The following is a 25,380-nucleotide window of genomic DNA, read 5'->3' as shown; positions in this document are numbered from 1 at the left end:
TGTGAGGTGGTGCGTGGCCCACCGCTGAGGGTGGCAACCGACCCTTGTAAGCCTTGCTCTCGCCAATCTAAGGACCGAGTAGAGGTGATAAACCTCGGATATGGTGCATGCATACCATACGACCTCAGGCCCGATTCATGACTCTCCCCGAAGGCATGCTACTGTAGGTGTAAGGCGATAGTGTTAGGGGATGCTGATGGGTCTGTGATGCAGCCATACTTCCCCGATAGACTCGACCCGTGGAGGCCCCGGATCGTTCGAGCTCACAGTTCTGAGAGTGCGGTGGATAGTATATCCGCACCGTTTTCTAGCTCAGGAGCAGGAAAGTGCCAGAAAGGGAGAGTTATCCGTCGGTGTGGTGGGACAAGGGCGGTTAGCTGCCGCCCCTTTCCCATTTCGTGTGGGTACAGATGTACAAACCTCTGCAGAGTTAAAATCTTTACGTAAAGCCGACGTCCACGGTCACGGACGGACCAAGGTTGAGTATTCGCCTCATCTAGCATGTGTTTTCTTCTCTTCTCCCCCGTGTGATTGGATACCGGCTGAGGCCGCTGAGGATGGGCGGGTGGGAGCTTCCCATGCCGCTGAATATAGTTGTTGATGAGAGGGTGTTCGGAAGAGGTGTATGGAGGTGAGATGAAACTGGTGTTGGGATAAGATCTGAGTGTGGAAGCCGGTCTCGGACCGATCCTTCCAGAGTGATAAACATGATCTATATACTCTTTTCTCTTTATGCTTGGCTAGGAAACCAGTCCAATTCATTGAAATACTAGATAGACTGCTTGGGGTGTTCGGCTAGTGACCTGCACGTTTATCGTGCAGACACAGGTGACGACGAGCCGGACAACATCGTCACGAGGGACGACTGGTACGAGGATTGAGGGCGGGCTACGCTCAAGGATGCCTGTGGAGGGACCCGCCTAGAAGCTGCTACTCTGAGATCGTCGTTTGTTCTGTTTGCTAATTATCCGGCCTGCGAGCTGAAGTATAGCCGACCTACGGCTTGTATCGAATTATGTTCGTAAGTTATGGATCTGATATTATGCTGAGACTTCATATGTGATAGCTATTTGTGTTCTTGGACTATCACATGTTGTAAAGGACTTCAATTCCGGCACCGCGGAATTGGGGTCATTTCAGTCCTAATAGTGGTATCTTACTATTACTAATTGAAGGTCCTAAAAGAAGCAATGCTTTCAAAGCGCGCTAGAAAAAAAGATAAATTTTAAAAATTCTCATAATAATCAGAAACATCCGACCATCAATTGGCGGATTGGAATATTGGTAGCCATTAGATCTGTTTTCTAAGTAATTACTCATCTCTGCCATTATGAAAAGTCTTGAGTTCAACTCTCAACGAAAGCAAATATCTTCTTTTTTTTTTTAGGTTTTTCGCACCAATCATGTGAATATTGGAATCTGCTATGTTCTGTTGTTTTTGGCCAACGGTGTGGTTATTCAAGTTAATGCACAAGAGATAATATAAAAACAATACAAGCAAACAATACATTAGGACCTACAGGTCATATGAGATTAATAAAATATATGGATCCATCATGGGCTCAGCCCGTTGAATAAAATAATTGCATATCTCACTCCATTTCGCATGCAGCATATGCTTGAATCTAATCCCAAGATATTTTCCATAATATTAGGGCAAAAGATTCTCTTTTTGAAAAACTAGTTGACATGCACGCGTGACACGCGCGTATTAAAAATATAATCAGACCTTCTAATGTTATAGTTATGTTTTCTTTGACTCAATGGAGAGTTATATTGTATTCAACATGCGCGTGCCGCGCGTATATAAAGAAAAAAAATCATACATACGGAAACTGAAAAAACCAATTTGGACACTGGTTTTGTCTAAACCAAGTTGCACATGTATCAACACTCAGTAGTGACCTCAATAACTAAACAATCTGGTTTCGGAAACTCTCGCAAGAGGAAAAATGCTTACTTGTCTATTGTTTTCAAACAGCAGAATGCACGTGCGACATGCATCTATAGTGTATTCACGGTCTTTTAATCAATGGCTTTGGACTAAAGCCACACAAAATAAAAATTAAAAAAAAACATCCAATGTTTCTTCTTGGCCCCTCCAAGTTTTCATTAAACTGGCAAATGAAAGGGACACAAAATCACTAAAACATAGCATTAAACAAGTTTTCATTCTTTTCCTACGATGATAGCCCTCTTTTGCCTTCACAAATGGAATCAGGTTTGGGGTGCATAACTGAAGAGAAGATAACTTGATACATAAAAGCAGTAACACTATCTGATGGGCAGCTTCTAACCATAGCAGTGTGCTTCCTTTCAAGTACATCCCGGGGATAGCCCTAAACACCCACCAGCACCACAGCGACAAACACACAAAAATAGAGCGTGACATGTGTCATCATCGCCGAGCTAGGCCTGACAAGAAAGGAAGCCGCAGAAAATTTCATTCTGAACATGAGAATGGTACGCATCAAAGGCATGTAATCTCATATGAGTGTCTTGTTACTCTCCAGGGCTTTCGTCTTGACTTTATCAGAGTGTGTAGCAATTGAAACCAACTTTCCATTGGAAACTGTTTGGGAACAATGAACCCCACAAAATAAATTTGATTGGACTCCGACCTGCACCAAACAATAAAAACATGCAGTTATACTGATACAGATGATCTCATATGCACCAAACAATATAGGTGATCTCATATGCTAAAACTCCATGACAAAGATAACCTGATAAACACTTGGGCGATCCATTACTGCAGTTAAAAAACATGCAATAGAAACATATTTCTTGAAGGAAAAATGTTGTACTATGTAAATCTATAATCCATATTGGTATCGGATTTTAGAAATAAGCGTCTGTCAGAATTCTAAAAAGCATTCGATAAAAACATATTCTTCAAGGAAAAATGTTATACTGTATAAATCTATAATCCATATTGGTATTGGAATTCATAAATAAGCGCCTGTCAGAATTCAAGCTAGTATTCAGTTATATAATGGTAGAAATACTCTTTTGGGCTCGTAAGGCTAATATAGTTCTCATTTTTCAAGTGGAACCTTCAAGTTGGAGATTACAAAAATATGTCTGATACACAAAGGATTCCATGATCATATATTTGTCATTTTCTGCACACGATAACCTGGAAAATAAATGTTTTGTGCAATGGAGCAGAGCACTTTATTTAAACAGTTACCTGGCCTTGAAGGTAATTCGATTTCCTGTCAAATTTTCTCCCCTCCAAATCACGTGCCTTGCCAACTAATTGGACAAACCAGCTACATACATGCTGCCAAGTCTGGACATATGGTTAACTCTGTGCGTCAGGGCAGAGGAAATATTATGGTCTATCTTATCTATCTGGTTCATCCAGTCAGACAGATGAAATCTGAAGAAGAATCTGAAAGGATAACATTGATATCTTGGGGGATCTGGATCTAGAAGCACCACAATTCTTGTGTGGTGCGCCGTTCCCTAGTCTTGGGTGTTTGGCCTTACTGGCCTTGTAATGGCGGTTGACAACACTGATTCACAGTTTAGCTTTGCCCACAACAATTCTTTTAAGATAATTCATTGCCAATTATTTTGAGAGTTCTAAATCAGATATTGATTGGCTTGAGTTGTTTATAGTAACTGAATACTTGATTAGCGTGACTGCGTGAGTCATTCTCCATGTGTCTAATTTCATAATATACAAGGTTTTTTGCACTTCTAGTTAATTCTAGTTAGGTAATGTTTGGAATAGTTATGGGAGACACTTATCTACTAACTCAAATCATTTATACAAAGAATCTTTTTTCGTGAATTAAAACAAGACTTACCTTTCCTAGAGCTATTTGAGAACGCAATCTTTGGCGCTGGTATCTGTTCTGTAGATGCACTGCAATGCCTTGCATGATTGCCCATCGCAGGAAAAGTTTTACTCCCCTCTGCAATATATCATTGTTTCAATGGAACATCAGAAGATATAGGTATGCTGGCAAGCAATGACTGCTTCAGTGCTTCCTCTAAGAAAAATACCATATACCTGCTTGATAGAACAATCAGGCTGTCCATTTATTTCACATGTAACGCTAATAAGAACCATAACCATTGCTAGATAGTGGTGATATATCCACCTGAAAAATATGTTGGAAAAATATTGGTGACAGTTTATTCACACACAAACAATTTTTTTTTACTTGAAAACACTTAAAAGGCTATGTTTTATAAATGGACATTCGCAGTCATCCTTAAATGCTGCAGTAAAAAATTTGAATATCTTAAGCATACAAGTAGTGAAGCTTTGGTGATCCTTACCATGGACGAATGTGACTTCCATTCGCAATCAATGCATTCTCCCGCAAAGCAAAGGTTGTGTACAGGAATAGTAACCAAGCCTGAGAAGAAGGAAGACATTATTTAGATTGCTCTTGTGGACAATGCAGAGATTAGTAGAGCAAAAATATTTAAAGACAAAAAGTATCTTAGAATCAACAAAATACCTGGTAGATCTGAACAGCCCATGCTGGAAGGCATCCCATATCCACCATCTTAGTAGTAGGAAGATAGATGGAAAAAGCAGAAACTTATAGGCAGTCCTATCCTGCCATTAGAAAAGGTTAAAACATCAACACCAATACACCATAATGTTTTTACAATTGTTGATATTTATATTATAAAACCCAGCATGCCCTTTTTGGATGACATTGGAGATTACCTTAAGCGCACCCTATAATTATTATGAGGTACAAAAATGGAAATGGAGCTACTGCATCTGTATTTGAAAATTACATGAAAATTATGAGGTACAAAAATACATTGGGAAAGGCTATTTTTCAAGGAATGGAAGGAATTTTAAAGACTATCTTCATTGTGTGTGGTGAAGAGTGCAAATCACCTCGAAAAATGCGGCGAAAATGCCATCCATTGCCTTGGAGATCTTTGGCAACCAATTCTTGGCAACGTGGATTTTGAGACGTGCCCTGTAAAAGTTACCCACAATAATATATCTGGTTATCTAGAAATATCTCAGTCACATAATCACTATTACATTGTTCATAATTGCAGTTACATAATCATAGTTCTTAAGGCGTCGCCTAGTCGTCCAGGCGAAAAAAAATGCTGGGCGTCCATGGACGCCTTACCATAACAGCAGCAAAGTGAGAGAGGGAGGGAGGGAGAAGGGGGAGGAAGAGGAGAAACAGCTTCCTGCTAGCTCTGGCGTCGATCCGACAGACAGCAACCATCTGGAGAGCGTGAGGAAGGGAGGGAGAAGGGAGAGGAAGGGAAGGCTTCCCTGCTGGCTCTGGCGGCTGGCGCCGATCCAGCAGGTAGCGGCTCATCTGGAGAACTTGAGGGAGGAAGAAGGGAGAGGGAGAGGAGGGGGAAGCTTTCTGCTAGCTCCGGTGAGGGAGGGAGAAGGAGGGAGAGGGCAAGGGCGAGGAGGGAGAGGAGCGGAAGGCAGCCGTCGCCGCCGGCAGTGACTCGCGAGCGAAGGGTGGGCGCGTTTGAGAGTGTTCGGGAGAGGGGAGCTAGGTCAGGCCTGGTGGGGATGTGGGGTGGTGCTTGGGCTTTTAGTGGGCTGGACCAAGTTGTCTCCTTTTTCTTATTCTTTTTCTTTTTCTCCCTTCTCCTTCCTTCTCTTTTTTCTTTTTCTCCTTACATCCTGCTGCTATAAGGCGTCGCCTTGCTCGCCTAGGCGTCCGCCTAGGCGTCGCCTCGCCATGCCGACGGGGTCGCTCGCCGTGCCTCACCTTAACGCCTTAAGAACATTGGTTACATATACTGCTGTGTGCCTGTGTATAAGGCCGGTCCAAAATAAGATTCAAATTACGTCCAAAAGAATAGTCTACGTTAGGTCCAAAAGAACAGTGATCATCTGGAGATTGGTTAAACATAGTCAGCAGGTATGCTAGTTCACCACTGCTGCAGCCTGCAAGTCGCCAGCTCCGCGGCTGCCTGCCGTCAGTATGACTTCGATGAAGTTAGAGCCGCTATCCACCGACAAGCTTGACAGAGATGAATCAGCCGCCGCTCGCGCGATGGAGCTGGAGCGCCACCTCTGTGCAGGCTCGACGGATCCGGAGCCACTCCCGCACAGAAGTTCCTTTTGTCCCCTTTGTTCTACCGGACGAACTATCAGGGGGAAGGACAAAAAAAATCATCCAATCGAAGTGGCGGGTTCCTTACCTCTCGGGCAGCCTCACGACACTTGTCGAAGTCAATCTCGCCCCTGCCCACGGTCTCAACGTTGCGCCTCTGCCGCATGTCCTTCGCGGTAGCGCACCTGGCACCCACGGCCGCTAAGGACTTGAAGATAGTGGACGGCGTCGAGTGTGAAGCAGGAGGCGTGACCGGGATGTTGGGGTTGGAGTTCTTGGAGGCCTGGGAGGACGGAGCGCGTGACGAGCGAGGCGTCTTAGCCGGTGTCTTGCTGCCATGGGGGGCAGTGGCTTGCTGTCCCGCCGCCGCTCCGCCTTATCGTGCACGGCCGCGCTGCCGCCACTCCAGCCGACCGCCTCCTGCGCGCACGCCGCCGCCTCCGTCCGACCTCAATCGGTTCTGGGCCGCGCCCACCGCTGCCTCCATTCGCCCGCCGCCGCCCCTCGCCCTGGATCTGGATACGGAAGAGACCAGGGCTTGCGGGTGCACGCAGGAGGCCGGGGTGAGGGCGCCGGCCGGCCGCAGCGTGCGCGTAGGAGGCCGGGGGCGCGGCGCCAGCCGGTCGCGCGCTGTGGTGTCCCTGAGCAGCGTGGGCGCAGGAGGCAAGGGGCTGCGCGTGAGCGTGATTCCTCTAGCCTCCAGTACAAGGGGAAAAAACAAGGAAGGTAGAAAAATTAAGGAAAGGCCAATAAAAGGAGAGAAATTAACGTGTGTAAATCGTTTGGGTGAGGGTAAAAATCAGGTGAGAAAAAAGCCTTCAAATGGTGAAAACAATTTCTAGCTATTGGTTTTGGCCCTTTCAACCCCTTTCCAACCTTCTACAATCTAACAGGTGGGGCCAGCGTGAGGGGTATAGATTGGTTTTCGCAGGTAAAAAATGTTTAGAGACAACTCGCTCTTTTATAGTGTAGATACATCAATTTTCTCTTATTATCCCTTTTGAGGTAACATGAGAACGGCAATCACTTTGGAGTACCCTAGCAAATCCTTTCAAAATATCCCCGCTAAAGGTACTATTAAATTATACTAAGTCTAGCATTATAAAATATGATTTAAGGTGATCATATAAAGATGAATTAAAATTATCCACTCTACTAATAATAAAAATTACTTAAAGTAACCCCAAAATGGTATTTGAATCACTAATCCTGCCATTACAAAGACTGACTTAAAGGAGCCACTAAATTCAGATTTAATTACAAACCCATCTAATTACAAACTATGATTTAATTTAGGTCAAGTAATCTAAATTACTCATATTTTGGATCATATAGCTTTTTTATACCTAACCGGTGGTGAACCCAGATATTTAAAATCATTGGTGTAAGTATATAATCATGCATATCTATGGGGTCTTCTCTTATGAAATAGTAGTGTTGCACTGGTATTATGAGAGGTCATTGGGGTCATCCGTCCCCACTGCTACACGTAGCTCTGCCCTTTATCTATATTCCTATAAGTTTGTATATAAATTATCTACCTTTGTCATTATGAAAAACATGAAAATTTTCTGCCTACATCATTACTTTTAACATCAGCTATAACGAGAATTTTTTGGATAAATACAAAGTATGCACACACAAATGTTTCTCAATTATCCACTTTTGCCACTAATAATAATATATGATTATATGAAGAATGAATATATATATATATAGTTTTACTATCATAAAAAATAAGACAAGGTGTTGTGCATACAAAAAAAATCTAAATATAACTAATAAAACATATGTAGTAATAACCCTTCATTTATCACAACAATGTATGAAGTATCTAATGTATATTATGTAGGCAAATCGACACACAGGCAAAAACAGTACACAATTATAAGTAATTTGGATTAGTTTTAGAAACTAAGTTTTTCATCAAACTTATAATACAAATATATGCTAATAAGATTATAACCCGCACAAAGCATGGGTTGATATTATAGGCTCATTTTGGAATCTCTACGTTAATCTTCACCAGACATGCTAAAAAAAAGATAAATCCTAAATTCTCAAAAAAATCAGAAACATATGGTCTATCTATCCAGTAGCTCCAAGAATAGTAGCCATTAGATTAATTATTTTTCTAAAATATTTACCCGCCATGCCATTATAAAATATGAACTAAATAATCTCCTAAATTTGTATATAAATTATTCACATTGCCATTATGAAAGATAAATTAAAATAAGCCCTAAATTTGCATATAAATTACCCAGCATGCCATCATAAAATATAAATTAAAATAATAAATTTGCATATAAATTACTCACGATACCATTACAAAAAATGAATTAAAATAATTATTTCTAATATTACTAAAAATATAAATTTATATTTCTTAAAAATCTAACCCTTGCAAGAGCACGGGTTGATGGACTAGTATATTTAAAATAGGTGTTTGATGAGGCAGACATGCTACTTTGTGGAAGTTTTGAGAACCAGGTCATTCGTCTCATCCATATGTTAAGATTTGATGAAAAGCTACTTTCTAGAGCACAAGATTCTTTAAAGGAAGTACCCCTTGGGAGTGTTGGTGAATATAATGAGGATTCAAGCTTTGAAAATGCTCAATTTAGCAGTTCTGATGAGGACAATGAAGACAATATTGCTCAAGATAGATCAGTCAAGTTGGAGAATAGTCATGTTGGAGCACGCAGGTACTGGAGGAGGGTTAGAAAAATATATAGACGCAGCAAGCAGTATGTCTTTGTTGCTGCCACCCTTCCTCAGAGTGGCAAAAAGACTGCAGGAGGTGTGCTAAAACGTATGTTTCCTGATGCTGTATGGGTTAGTGGCACTTATCTGCACCGTCACAATCCCAGGTATGCACTTTGTTTCACTATAAGCTTTTGAATTCCCTCTGTTGTTGGGGATTCTTCTTCTTAATTTGCTTGATCATTTTCAAAACGAGCAGTATGGGGTTTCTCACTGGAATTACGATTAAATGTTGTTGTTCCTACTATAATCCCAGTTTTTTCTTCTTTACTTCATATTCCTGCCTCAAGTTTCATATATTTGACATGTATTGGACCTCAAGTGCAGGTTGGGGCGAAGATGGATAGAGGTTACTAGTGATACACAAGTTGAAGCTCTTCTGGACGCAGTAAAATATGGCCTGAAGAGTGAAGTTCATGATGCAAACGATTTTCCAAGACGCACTATGGTGTTCACAAACCAGAGCTGGCCGATCTGGTATAGTGACCAGCCTATACACAGAGGCAAACCGTGATCTTGTAAGAGCAGTTCGTCAAGCAGAGGAGTTGGCCCAACCAGTGGTAAGACACTTTTGTCCCTTTTCACCATTTTGGAATGCTACAATATTTTCCCCTGAAAATGCTTATATATATATATATACTAACTAAAAGGTTTATGTCTTAACAGGAGAGAGCATTCAGTAGGAAAAGAAGCTTTCGCAACAAACTGAAGAAGCATGCATTACAGAAACGCGGAGCATCGTTATCTTGATAGCATGACATATTTTTTCTAGAGAGGAGAGGCATGCATGTAGTCTTTTCTCCATAATCTATTGTTAGTGATCAGTGATGAATGCTTTTGTAGTACTATGTAGAGAGCTATTCCTACGGGAATGTTTAGAAAGCCCGGTATTAAACCAAAAACCGGTGTAAAATGCAGGTCCATATATTTTTATAGGCCAGATAAGAAAAATGCTGCTTGGAGGACATGTGAGCCTACATCTGGATTGAACCAAAACCAGTGCACGCCTGGCAAAGCAAACGGGAAATATCAGGCGCTTGGCTCGTCGCATCTCCCGTGTCCTGACGGTGGCGGCCTCGGTGTTCCACTGGCCAACGACGACGGGCACCGCGGCCTCCTCGGACTCGCCGTCTGCAACCTCTAGCCAGTCCTGAGCACGATTGGCTGGTGGAGCTTGGCGAGGCCCTTGCGATGGTAGACAGAGCGACATCTTGTGGGACTTGGCGATGCCGTCGGCGACGTGGACGTGCTAGTCTTCAACTCCTTGCCCGTGAAGAAATCGCCCCCCTCCAGGAGCCTCCTCGCGCCCTCGCCTAACCACGGCGCGCCGCGTGCCTGGGCGACGCCGAGCGCGTGTGCGCCCAACCGTCCGCTCCTCTCTCCTTCGTCCACGCCTCGCGTTCCTAGGCCTGTGCGTCGGAGCGGCCCGTCTCCAGATCCGCCGCCACCACTGGCGGATCCGCCTCCTCCGCGGCCGACGGACGACAAGAGCCGCGCGCAAATGACGAAGGTGCCCGGCGCCGTGCCTGGCGGCGACGCACGACGGCGGGAGCGCTCAAGTCGTGTGCTTCTGCCTTTTCCAATGGGTTTCCTCCTTTCGCATCACTTGGGGGCGCGGCCGACCGCCGCCGCCTGGTTCTGTCCTCTTCCGCTTCCCTGTCTTCGCCTACCGGTTCCTCAGCTGCGGCCGTGGTCTTCTCTCGCCGGTAGCATTTTCCTCCTCCCATTCTGAGTTCCCTGCTGTGTGGCCCTTGGGTTCGCGGGGATTTCGTTTCGGCTCCTGGTGGATTCGACGTTCTAGCTTTCTCCTCCGTTGCTCCTAGGTGAGCCTTCCACCTGCCTCCTACCCTTGCCCATCAGGACGCTGGTCCTTTTTCCTGTCTCACCCAATCCACGGCTGCGGCCTCATGGTCTCATATTGTTTTGCACGCCGCCTCCATGTGCCGTCTCCCGTCGGGTTTTCCACCTGGCAACCTGATAATTCGCGCTTCCTCTGCAGCTTCGTTTCGTTTCTGTTCTCCAGGTTTCGTTTTTGCTCTCCATGGTTCTTGCTTCATGTTCAGTCCTGCTGAACTCAGTTTGTTTACATACGTGTGGCTCTGAAAGTTTTGGACCGCTTATTTAGTCTTCCAATAATCGCGATCCTGTAGTCATCACCTGATAAATTATGAATAGCAAAGAGAGTTTAATCTGTACTAATCTATGCATATTTGTTTTCTTGACAGCGAAATTGAATTATCCTGGAGAGAATTGCATGCGTGCACTGCCTACATAATGTGTCTTCATCTCCGTAGCTACTGCTATGTGTGCAGTGCACTCTTTTGATTAGGTATCTCACTCTGTTTGAATAATATAGTGTTGCTATGTACGCAGAGCACTCTTTGATTAGGCTCCTCACTCTATTTAAATAATATATGTGATTTCTTATTGCAAAAACCTATCAACACCAGATTAGTGCCATATGTGCAACTTTACTTTTGAAAAGATAATATGGTTAGTACAATAGTATTCCTCAATGATGTTTAGAAGGAACAATGAGCATATTTCAGCTCCCAGTTAATCCATCTAATTATGAACCTTTTAAAAAATAATATAGAAATTAACACCTACAAAATACTTGCTATGCTTTGAACTACTAGCTTTGATGCGCTGTCAATGTTCACCTATCACCAATTATTAAAGTCACGCTCCGGGCTTCAAGAGTGGAATCGAAAGCATGCCTTCTTATTTAGTGCTACTGACATTCTAGGCCGCCTTCAACAGATGGAATTTCATTTTGGGCCTATTATTTTGGTTGGCTGGTGGCTACTATGTTATTTGATCAATAGCTATGTAATTGCTTATGTAAATGGATCATGGTACGTTCTTTCATCTTAAGTTTTATAGAATCTTTCCTGGGTTCATTTTGCAGTACACAAGCGTGCAAATGGCAACATGGTGTATTTGCATCACCTGCACATTCTGATTTCTTATTGCTTACATGTACATTACAAAACTGCCTATTTTATTGGTTAGTGTAAAATGTTTAATTCACGTTCTCTTGTAGATACAGGGGCGGAGCCAGGCCCCGGGCCATGGCCCGGGGCGTGAGCCCAAAATTTTTCTAGCTGCCCTCAATTTTGTAGCCCATTTGAAGTATGGCAGTGGCCCAACAGCCTGTGATGAGCACTCCAGGCCTCCAGCTCCCGTCTCCTGTCTCCTGTCTCCCGACCTCCACCGCCGCCAGATCCAGTTTTGGCGTGCCGTCGTCCCCAATACGGCTGACCCAGCCTCACCGGAGTCACCGCTCGCCTGTTCGCCACTTCGCCGTCGGCTCCTCACCTCCTCCTGACCGGTTGTCGGCTCGGCTGACCTCGTCTCCGGCAGGGGGCAACTCAGCCGCTCAGGCGTGCAGCCGTGCAAGTGCGCCGGCCAGGCGGGGGTGCAGCCGCGGGCGCGCAGCCACACAACGGAGTGCCACCGGCTGCCTTGCTGATGCGCTGCAGCGCCATGCCGCCAGCGCGCAGGGGCTCAGGCGCGTAGTGCATCAGGCCAGCAGCTGCTCAAGCAGTCAAGCGTCAGGGGACACTAGAACAGGCCGGTAGGGGGCAGCTCACCAAGAGTCCAAAAACCATAGTCCACAGACCAGCACCACTACTAATGCTAGCGTGCTAGCATTTGGGTAAGAAATTGAGGTTGTCTATGCATATTTCAATAGTGATTTGTCTATTCTAATTCTATGAACTACGATGAACCGTTGACAATGAGCTTAATTTATTCATAGTGACGGTTTCTATATGTTATCTATCTTTACACTATTTTGTAATATGCTTTTTGAACTATGTTAATTTTTGGCGTCGTACAATTCGGCCCGGGGCTTCGCTCAATCCTGGCTCTGCCAATGTCTAGATATATGTGTTTTTATCCTAATGCTTAGACTGTCTAGAGGGAGGGAAAAAGATATTTTTATTTAGTTAGCTCTATATTTTTAGTTCTTATGGAAAAATTATAGAATTGTGTTGATTTAAAGAACTATGATGTTATTTTTATGTTCCTGTATGTATATCCATGTTCACCCACCTGCTATTGATTCCTGTAACGCAAGTTGAGTAACTTCTTCAATGCTAGATTTCTTATGACAAACAATTTCTGATGTGTAGGTACAAGTATTTCTCCATAATCAATCTAATGAAGTCCATCTAAACTTGCATCTATAAAACTCGACCTGCGGGGGGTAAGACAGCCCCCGAGTATTTCGTTAAGAAGAAGACCTTCTCACGCAGGTCGAGAAAACCCCCGAACCTCTGCCCCATCCTTACATAGCGGAACCGTGGCCCGTGTGAGACAACCAACGACCTGGGCAGATCCTTAGACCTATGCTTTGGCGTGGGACAGACGAGGGGATTTTTTTAACCACAGCCTGAAATTCGCTCCTACGGGGAGTCGAACCCAGGACCTGAAGAGTGCCATCAGAGCCACCTAACCAGTTCAGCTAGACGCCCCTTGGCAACTTGCATCTATACAAAGATATCTAACCTACAGCTTTATGACTACTCCCTTGTGATATATATAGGTACGGTCCTCATGATTGCACTCCACTAGATGTCATGTCATGTGCTCTACCAATGCAACTTTGCAGATAAATATGGTACAAACACAATTGATCTTATATTCTTTTTCTCGAACAATTTGATCTTATTTTCTAATATCCTGTCATATATAAAATAATAAGATGCTTGATCATGGAGGCTCGGTGATTTTAATTAAATTCAAATTATCATCGCTGCATAATTGATTAAAAAAACCTCATTAAAGTGAGCTCTTCTTTGATCAGCCTTACTATGGATTACCCGCAAGTCCTATTACTCATGTCATCTAAGACTATCAAAGTTTATTCATTCGTTGTACTGTGTATTCAGAACCTTTTTCTTTTAATTTGTTCTAATATGTGATATACTTTCTTCTTTACTTTTTTACTTAGCTGAGCAGTACAATATAATTTTCGATGGTTTTGGTTAAATCAGTTTACACTACTGTATTGAGGTTTCGAATTAAATTAATACGATTGCCTTCATTCTTTTGATAAAGGAGGTTACCTTCAAGTGGCAGTGCTCTTATTGTCCCTCGCCTGATCAACTGTTCTGTCCCTTCACTTTTAATTCGAGTGTCTTCTTTTGTTTTCATTGATGTATCTTTTCATTTGTTCTTCTTCCAGTTTCTACAGTAATCCTATGCCATGTTGTTCTAACGTTCGGCTTATGTACTGTATTTCCATCATCGCTATTTATCCACTATAACCATCCTTTCAAGGAACATTCTATTGTTTCATCACCAGTCTAATTTTAACTGTTAGCCCAAATACTGAGTGCCCAACTTTGTTAAGAGACATTCAATTGTTTCATCACCAGTTCAGGTTAGAACCAGTGTAATTTCCCATTAAGGGTCTTTCAGAAGAAAAAAAATATTGCCCATTAAGATATCACCCTTTCTCTTTGATCTATTATTTAGCTTAAATTCTCTTCTAATAAGTTATATTTTTTTTACAAAAGCTGCTTCATGCACTACTGCCCATTCAGTGTTGTCATTACTACAAAGCATGCTTTTGCAATGATATCAGGCACATAATTCAAAAGCTTCAATCAACTCAGGTAATTATGCCACTTATGGTAAATCTGGTATTATTCATACTCTATACGATAATACATGGCAGTAGACCTGATCAGTAAGACGACTTTATCTCTTTTCCCGTTCCAGACTTGGATTGTTGTTACCTATGTTCACTGATCAGGGATTGTTAGACCACTTGTGTATGTCCTGTCTGTAAAAAAAAAGCTTTAATGAGCTTCGACTTGGCCACTATTAATGTATGATGCCCCTGACAACTTTATTTAATATACATACTGATTCTTAGTTCTGCTGTGGAGTTGGTGTTCATTGTCCAGTTTACTTCCATTACAAGAATACAAATGGTACTTGCATAGCTTTGGTACAATAGGAAAATTAAGAGTTAATTCCTTCATTGCCACTAGAATTTACATGGATTCCTTGAGCGCCATCAAAAATTTCAAATTTCCTTGACTGCAATTGTTTCAATTTTTCATTTCCCTAGCTGCCATTTCCGTTAAGGTCTGTTAAGGTGTAGTCACTGCCAACTTGGCCCCACAACAACACCCTCCGTCAGCTGACACGGATGAGCGCGTTGTGGACCTGGTCGCCGCCGTCCACCGCCATGGACGCGCGCGGGTCGTGGGCGGAGGCGCCACGGACGCGGCTCCGGGCGGAGGTCCTCCAGTTCCCCGCGGCATCCAGGCGCTCTTGCTCCATCCGACTGCAGTTCTTGACGGCGTAGTGCAGCGCGAGCGCTTGGTCCTGTGTGCTCTGCTCCATGCCGGCCTGTGTGCTTTTGCAATGCGGGCGCTGCGCTGCTGCTACTACTCACAGCAGAGCACAGCTGTGAAAGCCATGGAGAGAGAGAGCTAGCAAGCTAGCTAACAGTAGTAGTCAAACAACTTGGTTGCTGTGTGCAGAAACCAGCTGGCCGGGATGGTGGAGACGGCGTCGATCGAGGACGTGATGAAGGTACGGTGCTCATGGCGTCGTGGAAGCAGGACCTGAACCAGCTCTGGACCGCGTGCTTCCACCCCGTCGCCAAGTCCGGCCTCCCGCCGGAGGTGCTCGCCAAGCACCTGCCCATCGACGCGACCTGGAAACTGCCGTAGTATGGAGCGGGAGAGCCTGGATGCCGCGCGGGAACTGGAGGACCTCCGCCCGGCGCCGCGTCCACGAGTCCACCGAGCCCGCGCGCCTCCTCCGCCCGGCGCCGCACGCAGGCTGGCGGAGCATGAGGACGGGAGGAGAGCAAAGCACTGAGGCTCATCCACACACCCAGGCTCCTTCCGCTGCGCCCTGCACCGGGGGCACCAGAGGAGGGGGGCAGGGCGGCGGGGCGGCGTCGAGCAGGCTGAGCGTCCCGCGACGTGCATCCATGGCGGACCCGCTGGCCGCGCTCGTTGTTGTGGGGCTGACGGAGGGCGTTGTTGTGGGGCCAAGCTGGCAGTGACTACACCTTAACAGACTTTAACGGAAATGGCAGCTAGAGGAATGAAAAATTGAAACAATGGCAGTGAGGGAAATTCAAATTTTTTTATGGCACTCAAGGAATACATATAAATTCCAGTGGCAATGAAGGAATTGACTCCACTCCTTTGCTCAACATATTTAGATACAACATCGCACGCCATTAGACACCTAAACACTGTCACGGGCGCGGCGTTAGCGCGCACCCATCCCTAGTACAACTTCTGGGTGACGAGATGGAAGCCCCGCCCCGGCTCGATCCGCACTCAGCAGGAACGGGACGAGGTCCATGCCTGCATACTGCAGTGTGTCGGTGAGTTCAGACTTCAGAGTCAGATCAGGCCTCTTCTCCTGCAGGATCTCCACGACGACCCGTGTAATTAAGGTCGACGATGCACGAATTACTGTAAAGGAGAAGAGCTAGAAAACATACTCCTAGTTTTTTTTTCTTCTTTTCCAAGTGTGCGGTAGCTAAGCTTACGGTGGTGGGTGCTGAGCAGGGCCTGGTGCAGAGCCGAGCCCTTGAGGGAGATGGAGGGCAAGAACTGCTGCTGGCCGACCCAGGGGATATCGACGATCTTTTGGACCCAGGGAAGACGGAGGGTGCGGCCGCTGATGCGATCGGCGTCCAGCAGTGCCAGTTTGCCACCGCCACGGCTCGCCTGTGGTTCGGCACCGCCTCGTGCAGCGCAGTGTTGCCCGCCTTGTTGTTCATGATCAGCGCCAGCGGGCTCGTCATGTCCCCTGGCCAGCCCAGGGCACGGGCGACAAGCAGCTCCGCGACCTCCAGCTTGCCCTCCTTGGCCGTCAGGTGCAGCGGCGTGTCGCCGTTGTCGTTCTGGGCGACTAGCAGCTCATCGCTCACTTTGAGGACCTCGCGGGCGACATCGGGAGTGGTTGTGCAAGGTGGAGAGCCGTGTTACCCTGGGGAGTCTTGGAATTGAGGATCTTGAGGACACTCACCATCAGCTGCCTCAGTCTCGGCATGTCCCCCTGCATCGCGGCCTTGTACAGGGCAGGATGCATGCCTCTCCCTTCAGTCCTCACTGCTGCCGTCATTGGCGTGAGAGGAGCTGCAAGAGAGTTCTATGGCAAAGGTAACGAGACGATTAGCGTAAGCCGTTCGTCCATGTACTACTATATGAATAAATAATAAATGTGTTATAATTCACAACGTATCAATAAAAAAATAATGCTCATAGATGTTTGAGCTACAAGAACCCGATGCGTCCCTTGCAATTTAGGACTTGAGCCAGCAGGGCAGTGCTTTTGTGACATAAGGATACTACAATTACTTGCCAAATCTGCCTAGGAATATATTCCATCTCTCCTCGTGCTGCTGCTGCAGGTGGATGCAAAGCTCAACGCAAACCTACCAAACCTGGCACCTCTGTGTGTGTGTGTGTGGGGGGGGGGGGGGGGGGGGCGGGGGGAGTGGACTGTTGGTTATTGGCCTTTTGTGCCCGTTTCGTTGGTTCTAAGTTCCTTCCTACTGATACGGTTGCTCAGCCCCACTCGAGCAATCTCTCCTCATGGCTTGCTATTTCAATGCAGCCGCTTGAGACCTCCAGCTCGAGGCTGGCTGGTGAAAATGATCCAGAAACTAAAATCATCCCTGCCGTGTAAAAACATCATTTCGCAATTTATTGTTCTGTGCGAGTTGCATTTTTTGACATACCTGTCCTGTTCTTCATTATCTAGTAATCCTAGCTAAAAGTTTTAACAAAAAGAAAACGAAGTTCAGCGCCAATCCAAATAGCTATGTATGATTATTTGTTGGTACTTACTTTGGCCATAAATATTTGAGACCAAGATCTATGAAGCTTTTAAAACATTGACATCAATAACTTCTTAAATATTTAGCTTGCAAACATAGGTTTTTCTTATATATTTCTTTGTGTGTGTGTATCTGCACACACATATGTCTTTGTGTGTGTGTGTAGAGAGAGAGAGAGAGAGAGAGAGAGAGAGAGAGAGAGAGAGAAACTTGGCAGCTAGTTTGTGGTTGGAAAATGAGCATACCATACCCTCTAGTTCGGAAGAATCCACATGTATTGTCGTTATGAATAATGATGTATTACTTCTGAGGTTTCAACCTTCAGTACCTGAAATAAGTAGATAAACCACCAATTTTTATTCACTGAAAAAAATGTGCTAATAGCAGAAAGTTTAGATGCAGGAGAAGACATGTACGATTTACAAACATAGAAGGCTCAACAGGAAAAAAAATGAAGAGTTGAAGAAACAGAGTAATTAACTAGAGCTCAGATCTGTTGATTTTTCCTATGACATGTAGAAAGATAGCCCGCCTTTTTTCTCCTACGTATTGTATGCAAATCGGAGCTTTAGGAGTCTTGCTTGCAGAAGGCAAGAGAACTTACTAAAGCAAACCAATCGAAACTACTTGTGGTGCTTGTATATATGAACTACGTAGTATTCTTTTTTCTCGGCATGGTAACCTCTGAAGTTCTTTTCATTAAGTAGCATCAACGCATGCCTTCTCCAGGCTAATTCTGGGTGTTTAACTGAGGAATTCATCAACTAACAGAGGCTTGAACAGCTAGCACATAACTGAATCATCTGAAGCATTCTCCACCACAAATGTTACAACAGAAAATCACAAAGCATTTTTTGTGACATTAGGAGCTAGGATTGCTTCTGTGCATGTAACTTACATCAATAGAAGGTGGCCGTATGATATGATATGATCTGACCAAGCCAGGTAGTAATGTACAAAAGCACAACGAGCATATAAACCATCTTGCAGTGCAACTCCAGCCTGAAATGAATCAACACAGATGGCCCAGATCTACACAAAATCAGAGGTAAAAAATCAGCCTACAGGTACATGCTCTTCGGTGTGGGTTGTACAGTCTTGAGGCAGTGAAACAATGCACCATTTGCGAAATAGAAAAGAATCAGGAATTAGGTACGATGAAACCACCTGACGAAGCAGTCAAAATCCCAAGACAAACAGGGATGTGAGAGATGAGGTGCCAGTCCTCCCCCTTTTCTCTCTCACAGCGCACCGCCAGATCAGGGCATCCCTGGATCCACAATTCCTTCAGAGAGGTGAGGCCTTTTATGCCCTCCGGCAAGGTTTTGATTCCCGGGCAGGAAAAGATGCTTAACTTTTCAAGGGAGGAAAGGCTTTTCATCCCCTGGGGTAAGGATGTGAGGCCTGGGCAATCAGTGATCCGGAGCAATTCAAGGGAGGTGAGCCGGCATAATGATTTGGGAAAGCAAGTCAGCCTGGGCAACCCAATAATGTAGAGTTTGCATAGAGAACGGAGATCTCCCAGACATTCAGGCAGTTCATGAAGTGCGTCACACCCACCAATTCTGAGATCCCGGAGTGATGTGAGATACCGCAACGATTGGGGAAAGCTATTTATATTGCGTAAGCCTCCTACATATAGAGTCCGAAGAGAACAGAGCTCACCCAAGCATTCAGGCAATTGTTGAAGTGCATGGCACCAATCTACCGATAACACTTGGAGGGATGTGAGGTGACCCATTGATTGGGGAAGACTTCTCAGGCTATGGCATGATCGAATGGTCAGCTTTTGCAGAGAACGGAGTTCCCCTAGACACTCCGGCAACTCGCATATAGTAGACAAGAACACATCCAGAGACTGGAGGGATGTGAGGCTCGCTAAGCCCTGTGGCCGCTCGGTATTGTAGAAGCTAAGAATCTGCCATGACTCAAGTCCATATCCTAACCCTGTCATCCTAGGCAGCCGAAGCCTCTTTAGGTGGCTAAAACTGGAGGACGAAGTGCACCCCTCACATAGGTCTGGCGACTGCAGTAGCTGCTCGCTGCTCCCAGATAACTTCCAGTGTTGTAGCGACAAAGGCAGGTATGGCTTGAACTTCAACTTAGGACAATCAGTTATATCGAAATATGTTATACAATTACCAACTTGGACTTGTCCCAAGTAAGGAGTGCAATTCCTACAGCTTCCTTCCTCTTCTCCATCAGATATAGTCCTCTCTGTTACAATCCACAACTCTCCCAAACTAGGCAGTTTATATAAAACTAACTTCACCAGTGCAGGAAATGGGCCTCCGCTTATGCTCTCAAGAGAAGGCATTGCTCGCAGCACAAGCTCCTCCAAACTAGGCAGCTCCACAAGCCCGTGTAGATGCTTCAAGTTCGAGAAATTACATAGATTCATCACTCTCAAAAGTTGGAAGTAAGCAAGCCCTTGTACTCCACCACCAACTTCATTCTGTATCCACCGTGCATATTGTGTGCCTGAATACCCACGAATTTTGAGTTCTTTAATCCCTGGTGGCAGTTCCAGACCATCAAGTACAGCCTGCTCCAATTCAGTGTTCACCTCACCCACGTGATACCTCTTCCATTCTAGGTTCAACCTCTGTAAGTTTGTCTTATGTTTCAAGCATGTCTTATGCGCATCATCAGGTTCCATCACATGGGCAATACCTCTGATAATTAGGTCTTCACTATTCCTACCTATGTGTGTAAGCTCTGAGATTCTTGCAAACTTTTTGCCCTCACCCACAACAAATAAGCCCAACTTTTGTAGTCCACTGAGGTTTCCAATGCCTACAGGCATGCCTCGCAGTTTTTCACAATCTTTTAGGTTCAAAACTTGAAGCTTCTCCAAGTGTCCAATGCCTTCAGGTAACTCTACCAGCTCTCGACATTTGTTAAGGTCCAAACACTCTAGATCTCTAAGCATTGTGAAACTTGATGGTAGACTCTCAATATGGGTGTTACCTAGTCTCAAAACTCTTAGCTTTTCATTTCTGCAAATAGAGTCCGGCAATGCTTTAAGCTCCCAGCAATTGCAAAGATCAATGCTTGAAATCATTTGACAATCACCAATTGATTCTGGTAAACATTTCAGCTCTTCACACAACGATAGCTTCAGGGTTTTTAACTTCTGAAGCTTACCAATAGAGTTTGGCAGAACTGTAAGCTTTTTGCAATGGTAAAGATCAATGCTTGAAATCATTTGACAATCACCTATTGAATTGGGTAACCTCTTTAGACTTTTACAACCTGACAAATTTAGTGTTCTCAACTTTTGTAGCTTACCAATTGATCCAGGTAACTCGACAAAATTACGACAATCTGTTACATGGAGTGCTTGCAGGCTCCAAGCATCTGAAATGGCCTCAGGAAGCGCTCTCAATATCCATACTTTGGAAATGCTAATATACCTTAGGCTTTTTATTTGTAGTATGGTAGTGGGTACTGATACTACAGGGATATCTTCCACCATGATACTGCGCAAGTGTCTTGCGTTCTTCAGTTCCTTGCCAAATATTGGGTTACCACAAGCAGCAGCATACACAGCACATGCCTTTTCAAACATATTTTTAGGTAGAACAATTGTTGTTTGATTAATTAAAGAAAAGTATCTGTATCTCTTTGTATATTTAGTCACCTCCATTGGCACTACAGATGAAACTTCATCACCCAAGATCGATCGGGCAAGATATGAACCAAATCATGCATCTTGCATCTCACTCTCCTATCTTCTTCTTCCACATCTTGTAGGAAAGACATTTGCACTAGAGAATTAAAGCACTTATGGCCAACATAATCCAAGTAATCAACACCATCCTCGACAGTGATCATGTCATGAGCAATCCAGAGGTCAATCAGTTGGTCTTTATCAATCCTGTGGCCTTTAGGAAACACAGAACATATTGTGAAGCACTGCTTCAGATGAGATGGCAAATGAAAATAGCTCAGCATCAAGCATGCAGCTACTCTATGTTCTTCACCCTCAACATATAGTAAATTGCTATCTCTCGTGGCCTTCCACTGATCTATATGTTCCTTGCCACGAAGAACACCTGCAAGAACTTTAATTGCCAATGGCACTCCGCCACATTTACCCACGATCTCTTTTCCAGCCTTAAGAAATTCAGAGCCCAAATTGTTTGCAGCCATTCCATAACTTTCCATGAAAAGTTGCCAGCTGCTAACCTCAGATAACAGTGGCAACTTAAATGGATCCGTGGATCCCACTGTTTCTGCAACTTTACTACTGCGAGTAGTTAGTAAAATCCTGCTTCCTGGTGCACCAGTATTGATGAGAAACTCACTGATTTTTCCCCAGTGAAATTGGGACTCAATCCAAACATCATCCAATACAAGAAGAAACCTCTTTCCAATCAACTTGTCCGAGATTGGTTTTTTCATATATGGCATGCCATGCTGCCCTGGATTATTGTCGGCAAAAGCTTCGAACATTTTTTTGACTAGCTTGTCAACATCAAATTCTTGTGACACATGAACCCATAGAGTAACTTTGAAATGCTTTTTAATTTTATCATCATTGAAAACCAGTTTAGCCAAAGTAGTTTTCCCAGAACCTCCAAGCCCGAGGATGGAAATTATCTTGATTTTCTGCTGAACATCATTCTCTTCCAGCTTGGATATTATTTGCTTCTTGTCTTCAACTCTTCCGACTACTGATGTCACATCAATGTCAGGCCATGATGATATCTCCCCAGTTCTCATGTTTCTAGGCCGAACAGGAGGATCTACTGATATACTGTTTGCCACTGCAGTGAATTCTGTTATTTGCTTCACAACAGCAGCAAATCTTCTTTTGATTTTCTTGATCTTGCTGGCCACTTTGCACCGAAATATAAATGATTTTGGTTTCATGATATATTCGGACATAATGCCAACACTAGAAGCAGAACAACCACTGCGTTCGGCAGCCAGCTCCAGCTCCAGCTCCAGCCCAACAATAATTTCCTCTCACACCACTCCAGCCACCAGCTCCAGCTCCAGCCAGCCCAACAGTATTTTTCTCTCACACCATTCCAGCTCCAGCTCCAGCCTGCCGAACGCAGTGAATGTTTCTCAGCCTTCAGCTGGAATTCATCGACAATATCATCGACATCGTAAGCAACCTCTTTTAATCTTTTGAGCCAGTTAAATGACGTGTCACTCACCATAGCTTCATATCCTGATGTGTCCAACCACCTTTTGATCTCCTTAACTAGATCTAGGAGCTCCTGGAGATCTTCTGCCACACCGTCTACAGAGCTGTACCACTCGATTACTGGTGGAGCTAACTTGTTGACCACAACATTCAACGTTGTCGATATTGCAGCACGTACTGCTGTGACTTCAATACCGGCCATAGTCATGAAAGCATCTTTGGTGCAAAAATTTCCTACAGATTACACTGTTAATAGGCTGTTACTTTCAATATAGACAAAAAAATTAAAATTACTCCTCCATTCCAAATCATAGGTCACTTCAGATTTGCTCTAAGTAAATTTTCTCTAACTTTGACCAAGTTTATAAAAAAACACTAACATCTACAACATCAAATTAGTTTAATGAAATACAGCATGAAATATGCTTTGATGGTGCTTATTTGTTACTGTAGATGGTATTTTAATTTTTTTATAAACTTAGTCAAAGTTAGAGAAGCTTGCCTTGGGACATTACTAAAATGATCTACAATCGCTTAAAAAATATGGTTTCCCAATTTGCAAATTCGTCCAAATTTGTTTATTATTTTCCTGCCATCAAGGTAGTGCTGATAGTGATTTTTAAGAAGTGCACAAAACAGTGGTTGAAGATATTGATATCCCACCTCAGAATACAGGTGTAGTTGCAGTAGCTGTAGCTCTTTGGCCTTCGGTCTTTAGGTTGCTGAAGAAGTTTGCAAGCAAACTCTACTAGCCTTCTTGTTCGATGTTTGTAGCATTCAAACGGAGTTTCAGATCTTCTCTTGCTTGTGTGCAGGTTGTGTGGTGCTCGGAGGGCATAGCTGTTTCACCCTAGTGAGAGACTCTTCATGGTTTCTTTGGTTCCTGTCTCCTCCTTTTGAGTTTGTCTATGAGTGGATTGCTCAGTTTCGTACCTGTATTGTTCTAACTTTATTTCCACTTAATTAATTAGGCAGAGCTCCTGGCATTTTTTTAAAAGAACCCAAGTAAGCAAAATATATGGCGGAATCAGGTGGTAAAGGCTAGCATGAATATGGTCTAGACAAACTGCCAAAGGGTGCTTAGCCTAGCGGTTAAGATACTCGAGCGGCACTCCACAGGTCTTTTTTTGACTCGTATGTTGTCTCCGGCAAGGTGTTACCCTCAGGGAGTAAGTTTTTTATAAGTTTCAGCAACTCCTCGAATCCCTTGTCAGACAAACCATTTGATGCCTTCCATTGCAATAATTTCAATGTGGTACCCAACTTCTTTTGGTCTTGTTTGCAATCAGGGTACAACAATGTTCTGTAGTCCTCCAACATACGCTTCAGATCTCTCGATTCCTTTTCTGTTTCGCAACCTTCCTCAGTTTCGCGCAGCATCTGACCAAGATCATCTTCTGCAACGTATCCTTCAGTATCTTCTTCAGACTCATCCATTGCAGTGTCGTTGAAAAAGGAATTATAATTGGCTGCAAAGTCAGGAATCCTGTCCTCTTCTTCTACATTATTATCCATCACAATTCCTCTTTCGCCATGCTTGGTCCAAACATAGTAGTTCGGCATGAAACCACTATTGAACAAATGACTATGGATGGTTCTTGATGATGAGTAATCCTTCTCATTCTTACAAAATTTGCATGGACAACGAACGAAACCGCCATACTTGTATTTCTCGGCCGCTTCTATGAATTCATGCACGCCATCCATGAACTCCTTTGAACGCCGGTCGGCCATGTACATCCATTGCCGACTCATCTGGGTCCACATACAATACATTTATATACATCATTGTACTGTACAAATAGTTTATTCATAATACCAATTGATAACAATATATTTATATAATTGATAATGCATATAACTATAATAAATAAATACTATTCACTTATCAAATAAATTGAAAAAACATATAAATACAATAATTTGATAGTATTCAAATATCAAATAAATTAATAACGTATATAACTTAAATAAGATGTTACAAATATAAATAATTATCACATATATAAACTAAATCAAGTAATAACTGTTTCTAAAAATTAATTGCTAAGTTATAAAAAAAATAACTAACTTTTTTTTAAAAAAATAGTAAAAATTCGTCTCCCCTCACCCCACTCAGCTGCCATGAACAGTGAGTTCACGGCAGGTTGAGAGGGAGAGGAGATGGGGTATTTATAGGCTCGGGCCAAAGGCACCGGTTGAATTCAATGACCCGGTGCTAAAATTAATTCAATAGCACCGGGTCAAGGTACCAACCGGTGCCTTAGGCCCGAGCTCCTGGCAGCTGCCACGTTTCATTATCATAGGAACCGGTTATTCCTATAAACCGGTGCCTTTAGCGCAAACTTCATTTGGTACCGGGTGGTGGATCAAACCGGTTTCTATGGTGACGCATTGGAACCGGTTGGAACCACCAACCGGTGCCAATTGCCCTCCACATGTTCGGTCGACGGCCAAAGGTACCAGCTGCCGTTGCAGCCGGTACCGATGGGAACAGCAGCTGGTACCGATGGCCAGGACCGATGGCCCATTTTCTAGTA

At 44.0% G+C, this 25,380-nt stretch overlaps 2 protein-coding genes, 1 long non-coding RNA gene and 1 pseudogene across 9 annotated transcripts; 1 reads left to right on the top strand and 3 right to left on the bottom strand.

Moving 5' to 3' along the window:
* Positions 1–2,023: 2,023 nt before the first annotated feature.
* On the bottom strand, positions 2,024–5,951 carry LOC120659806 (annotated as a pseudogene).
* A 4,781-nt stretch (positions 5,952–10,732) lies between these two features.
* Positions 10,733–12,628, top strand: LOC120659805. Its single transcript, XR_005669185.1, has 2 exons — positions 10,733–10,869; positions 11,072–12,628. It is a non-coding gene; the product is annotated as an uncharacterized LOC120659805 (long non-coding RNA).
* On the bottom strand, positions 10,864–23,956 carry LOC120659803 (putative disease resistance protein RGA1). 7 transcript variants are annotated; one of them, XM_039938042.1, is made up of 6 exons: positions 23,504–23,956; positions 22,851–23,074; positions 18,847–22,769; positions 18,578–18,711; positions 17,930–18,007; positions 14,360–16,988 (listed from the first exon to the last, which is right to left on the bottom strand). In XM_039938042.1, the coding sequence occupies exons 3-4, from the start codon at positions 21,326–21,328 to the stop codon at positions 18,692–18,694; spliced, it is 2,502 nt and encodes an 833-aa protein (XP_039793976.1). In that variant the 5' UTR covers positions 21,329–22,769; positions 22,851–23,074; positions 23,504–23,956; the 3' UTR covers positions 14,360–16,988; positions 17,930–18,007; positions 18,578–18,691. The 7 variants fall into 7 exon arrangements, with proteins under 7 accessions (XP_039793979.1, XP_039793978.1, XP_039793977.1 ...); XM_039938045.1 differs by lacking the exon at positions 14,360–16,988 and adding an exon at positions 10,864–11,003 and having other exon boundaries at positions 18,847–23,074; XM_039938044.1 differs by having other exon boundaries at positions 14,329–14,643; positions 17,925–18,007; positions 18,847–23,074.
* LOC120662411 (putative disease resistance protein RGA3) lies at positions 21,334–23,042 on the bottom strand. Its single transcript, XM_039941561.1, has 2 exons — positions 22,745–23,042; positions 21,334–22,523 (listed from the first exon to the last, which is right to left on the bottom strand). Exons 1-2 carry the CDS (start codon positions 23,040–23,042, stop codon positions 21,334–21,336), a joined length of 1,488 nt encoding a protein of 495 aa, XP_039797495.1.
* Positions 23,957–25,380: the final 1,424 nt, after the last annotated feature.

This window comes from Panicum virgatum, chromosome 2N (assembly GCF_016808335.1).
Source record: "Panicum virgatum strain AP13 chromosome 2N, P.virgatum_v5, whole genome shotgun sequence".
Lineage (NCBI taxonomy): Eukaryota > Viridiplantae > Streptophyta > Magnoliopsida > Poales > Poaceae > Panicum > Panicum virgatum.
Note: the sequence above shows the minus strand (reverse complement) of the source record. Positions and strands in the feature narration are given on the sequence as shown.

Bases quoted from the DNA above. Each gene is read 5' to 3' on its own strand.
- LOC120662411 (XM_039941561.1), bottom strand. From the start codon at position 23,042: ATGGCCGGTATTGAAGTCACAGCAGTACGTGCTGCAATATCGACAACG. The intron at 22,524-22,744 runs GTTCGGCAGGCT...TTCGGTGCAAAG, and splicing joins GGCTGAGAAACATTCACTGC to TGGCCAGCAAGATCAAGAAA.
- LOC120659803 (XM_039938045.1), bottom strand. From the start codon at position 21,328: ATGGAGGTGACTAAATATACAAAGAGATACAGATACTTTTCTTTAATT. The intron at 18,712-18,846 runs GTGGTTTCATCG...GATTTTGTGTAG, and splicing joins GATTTTGACTGCTTCGTCAG to ATCTGGGCCATCTGTGTTGA.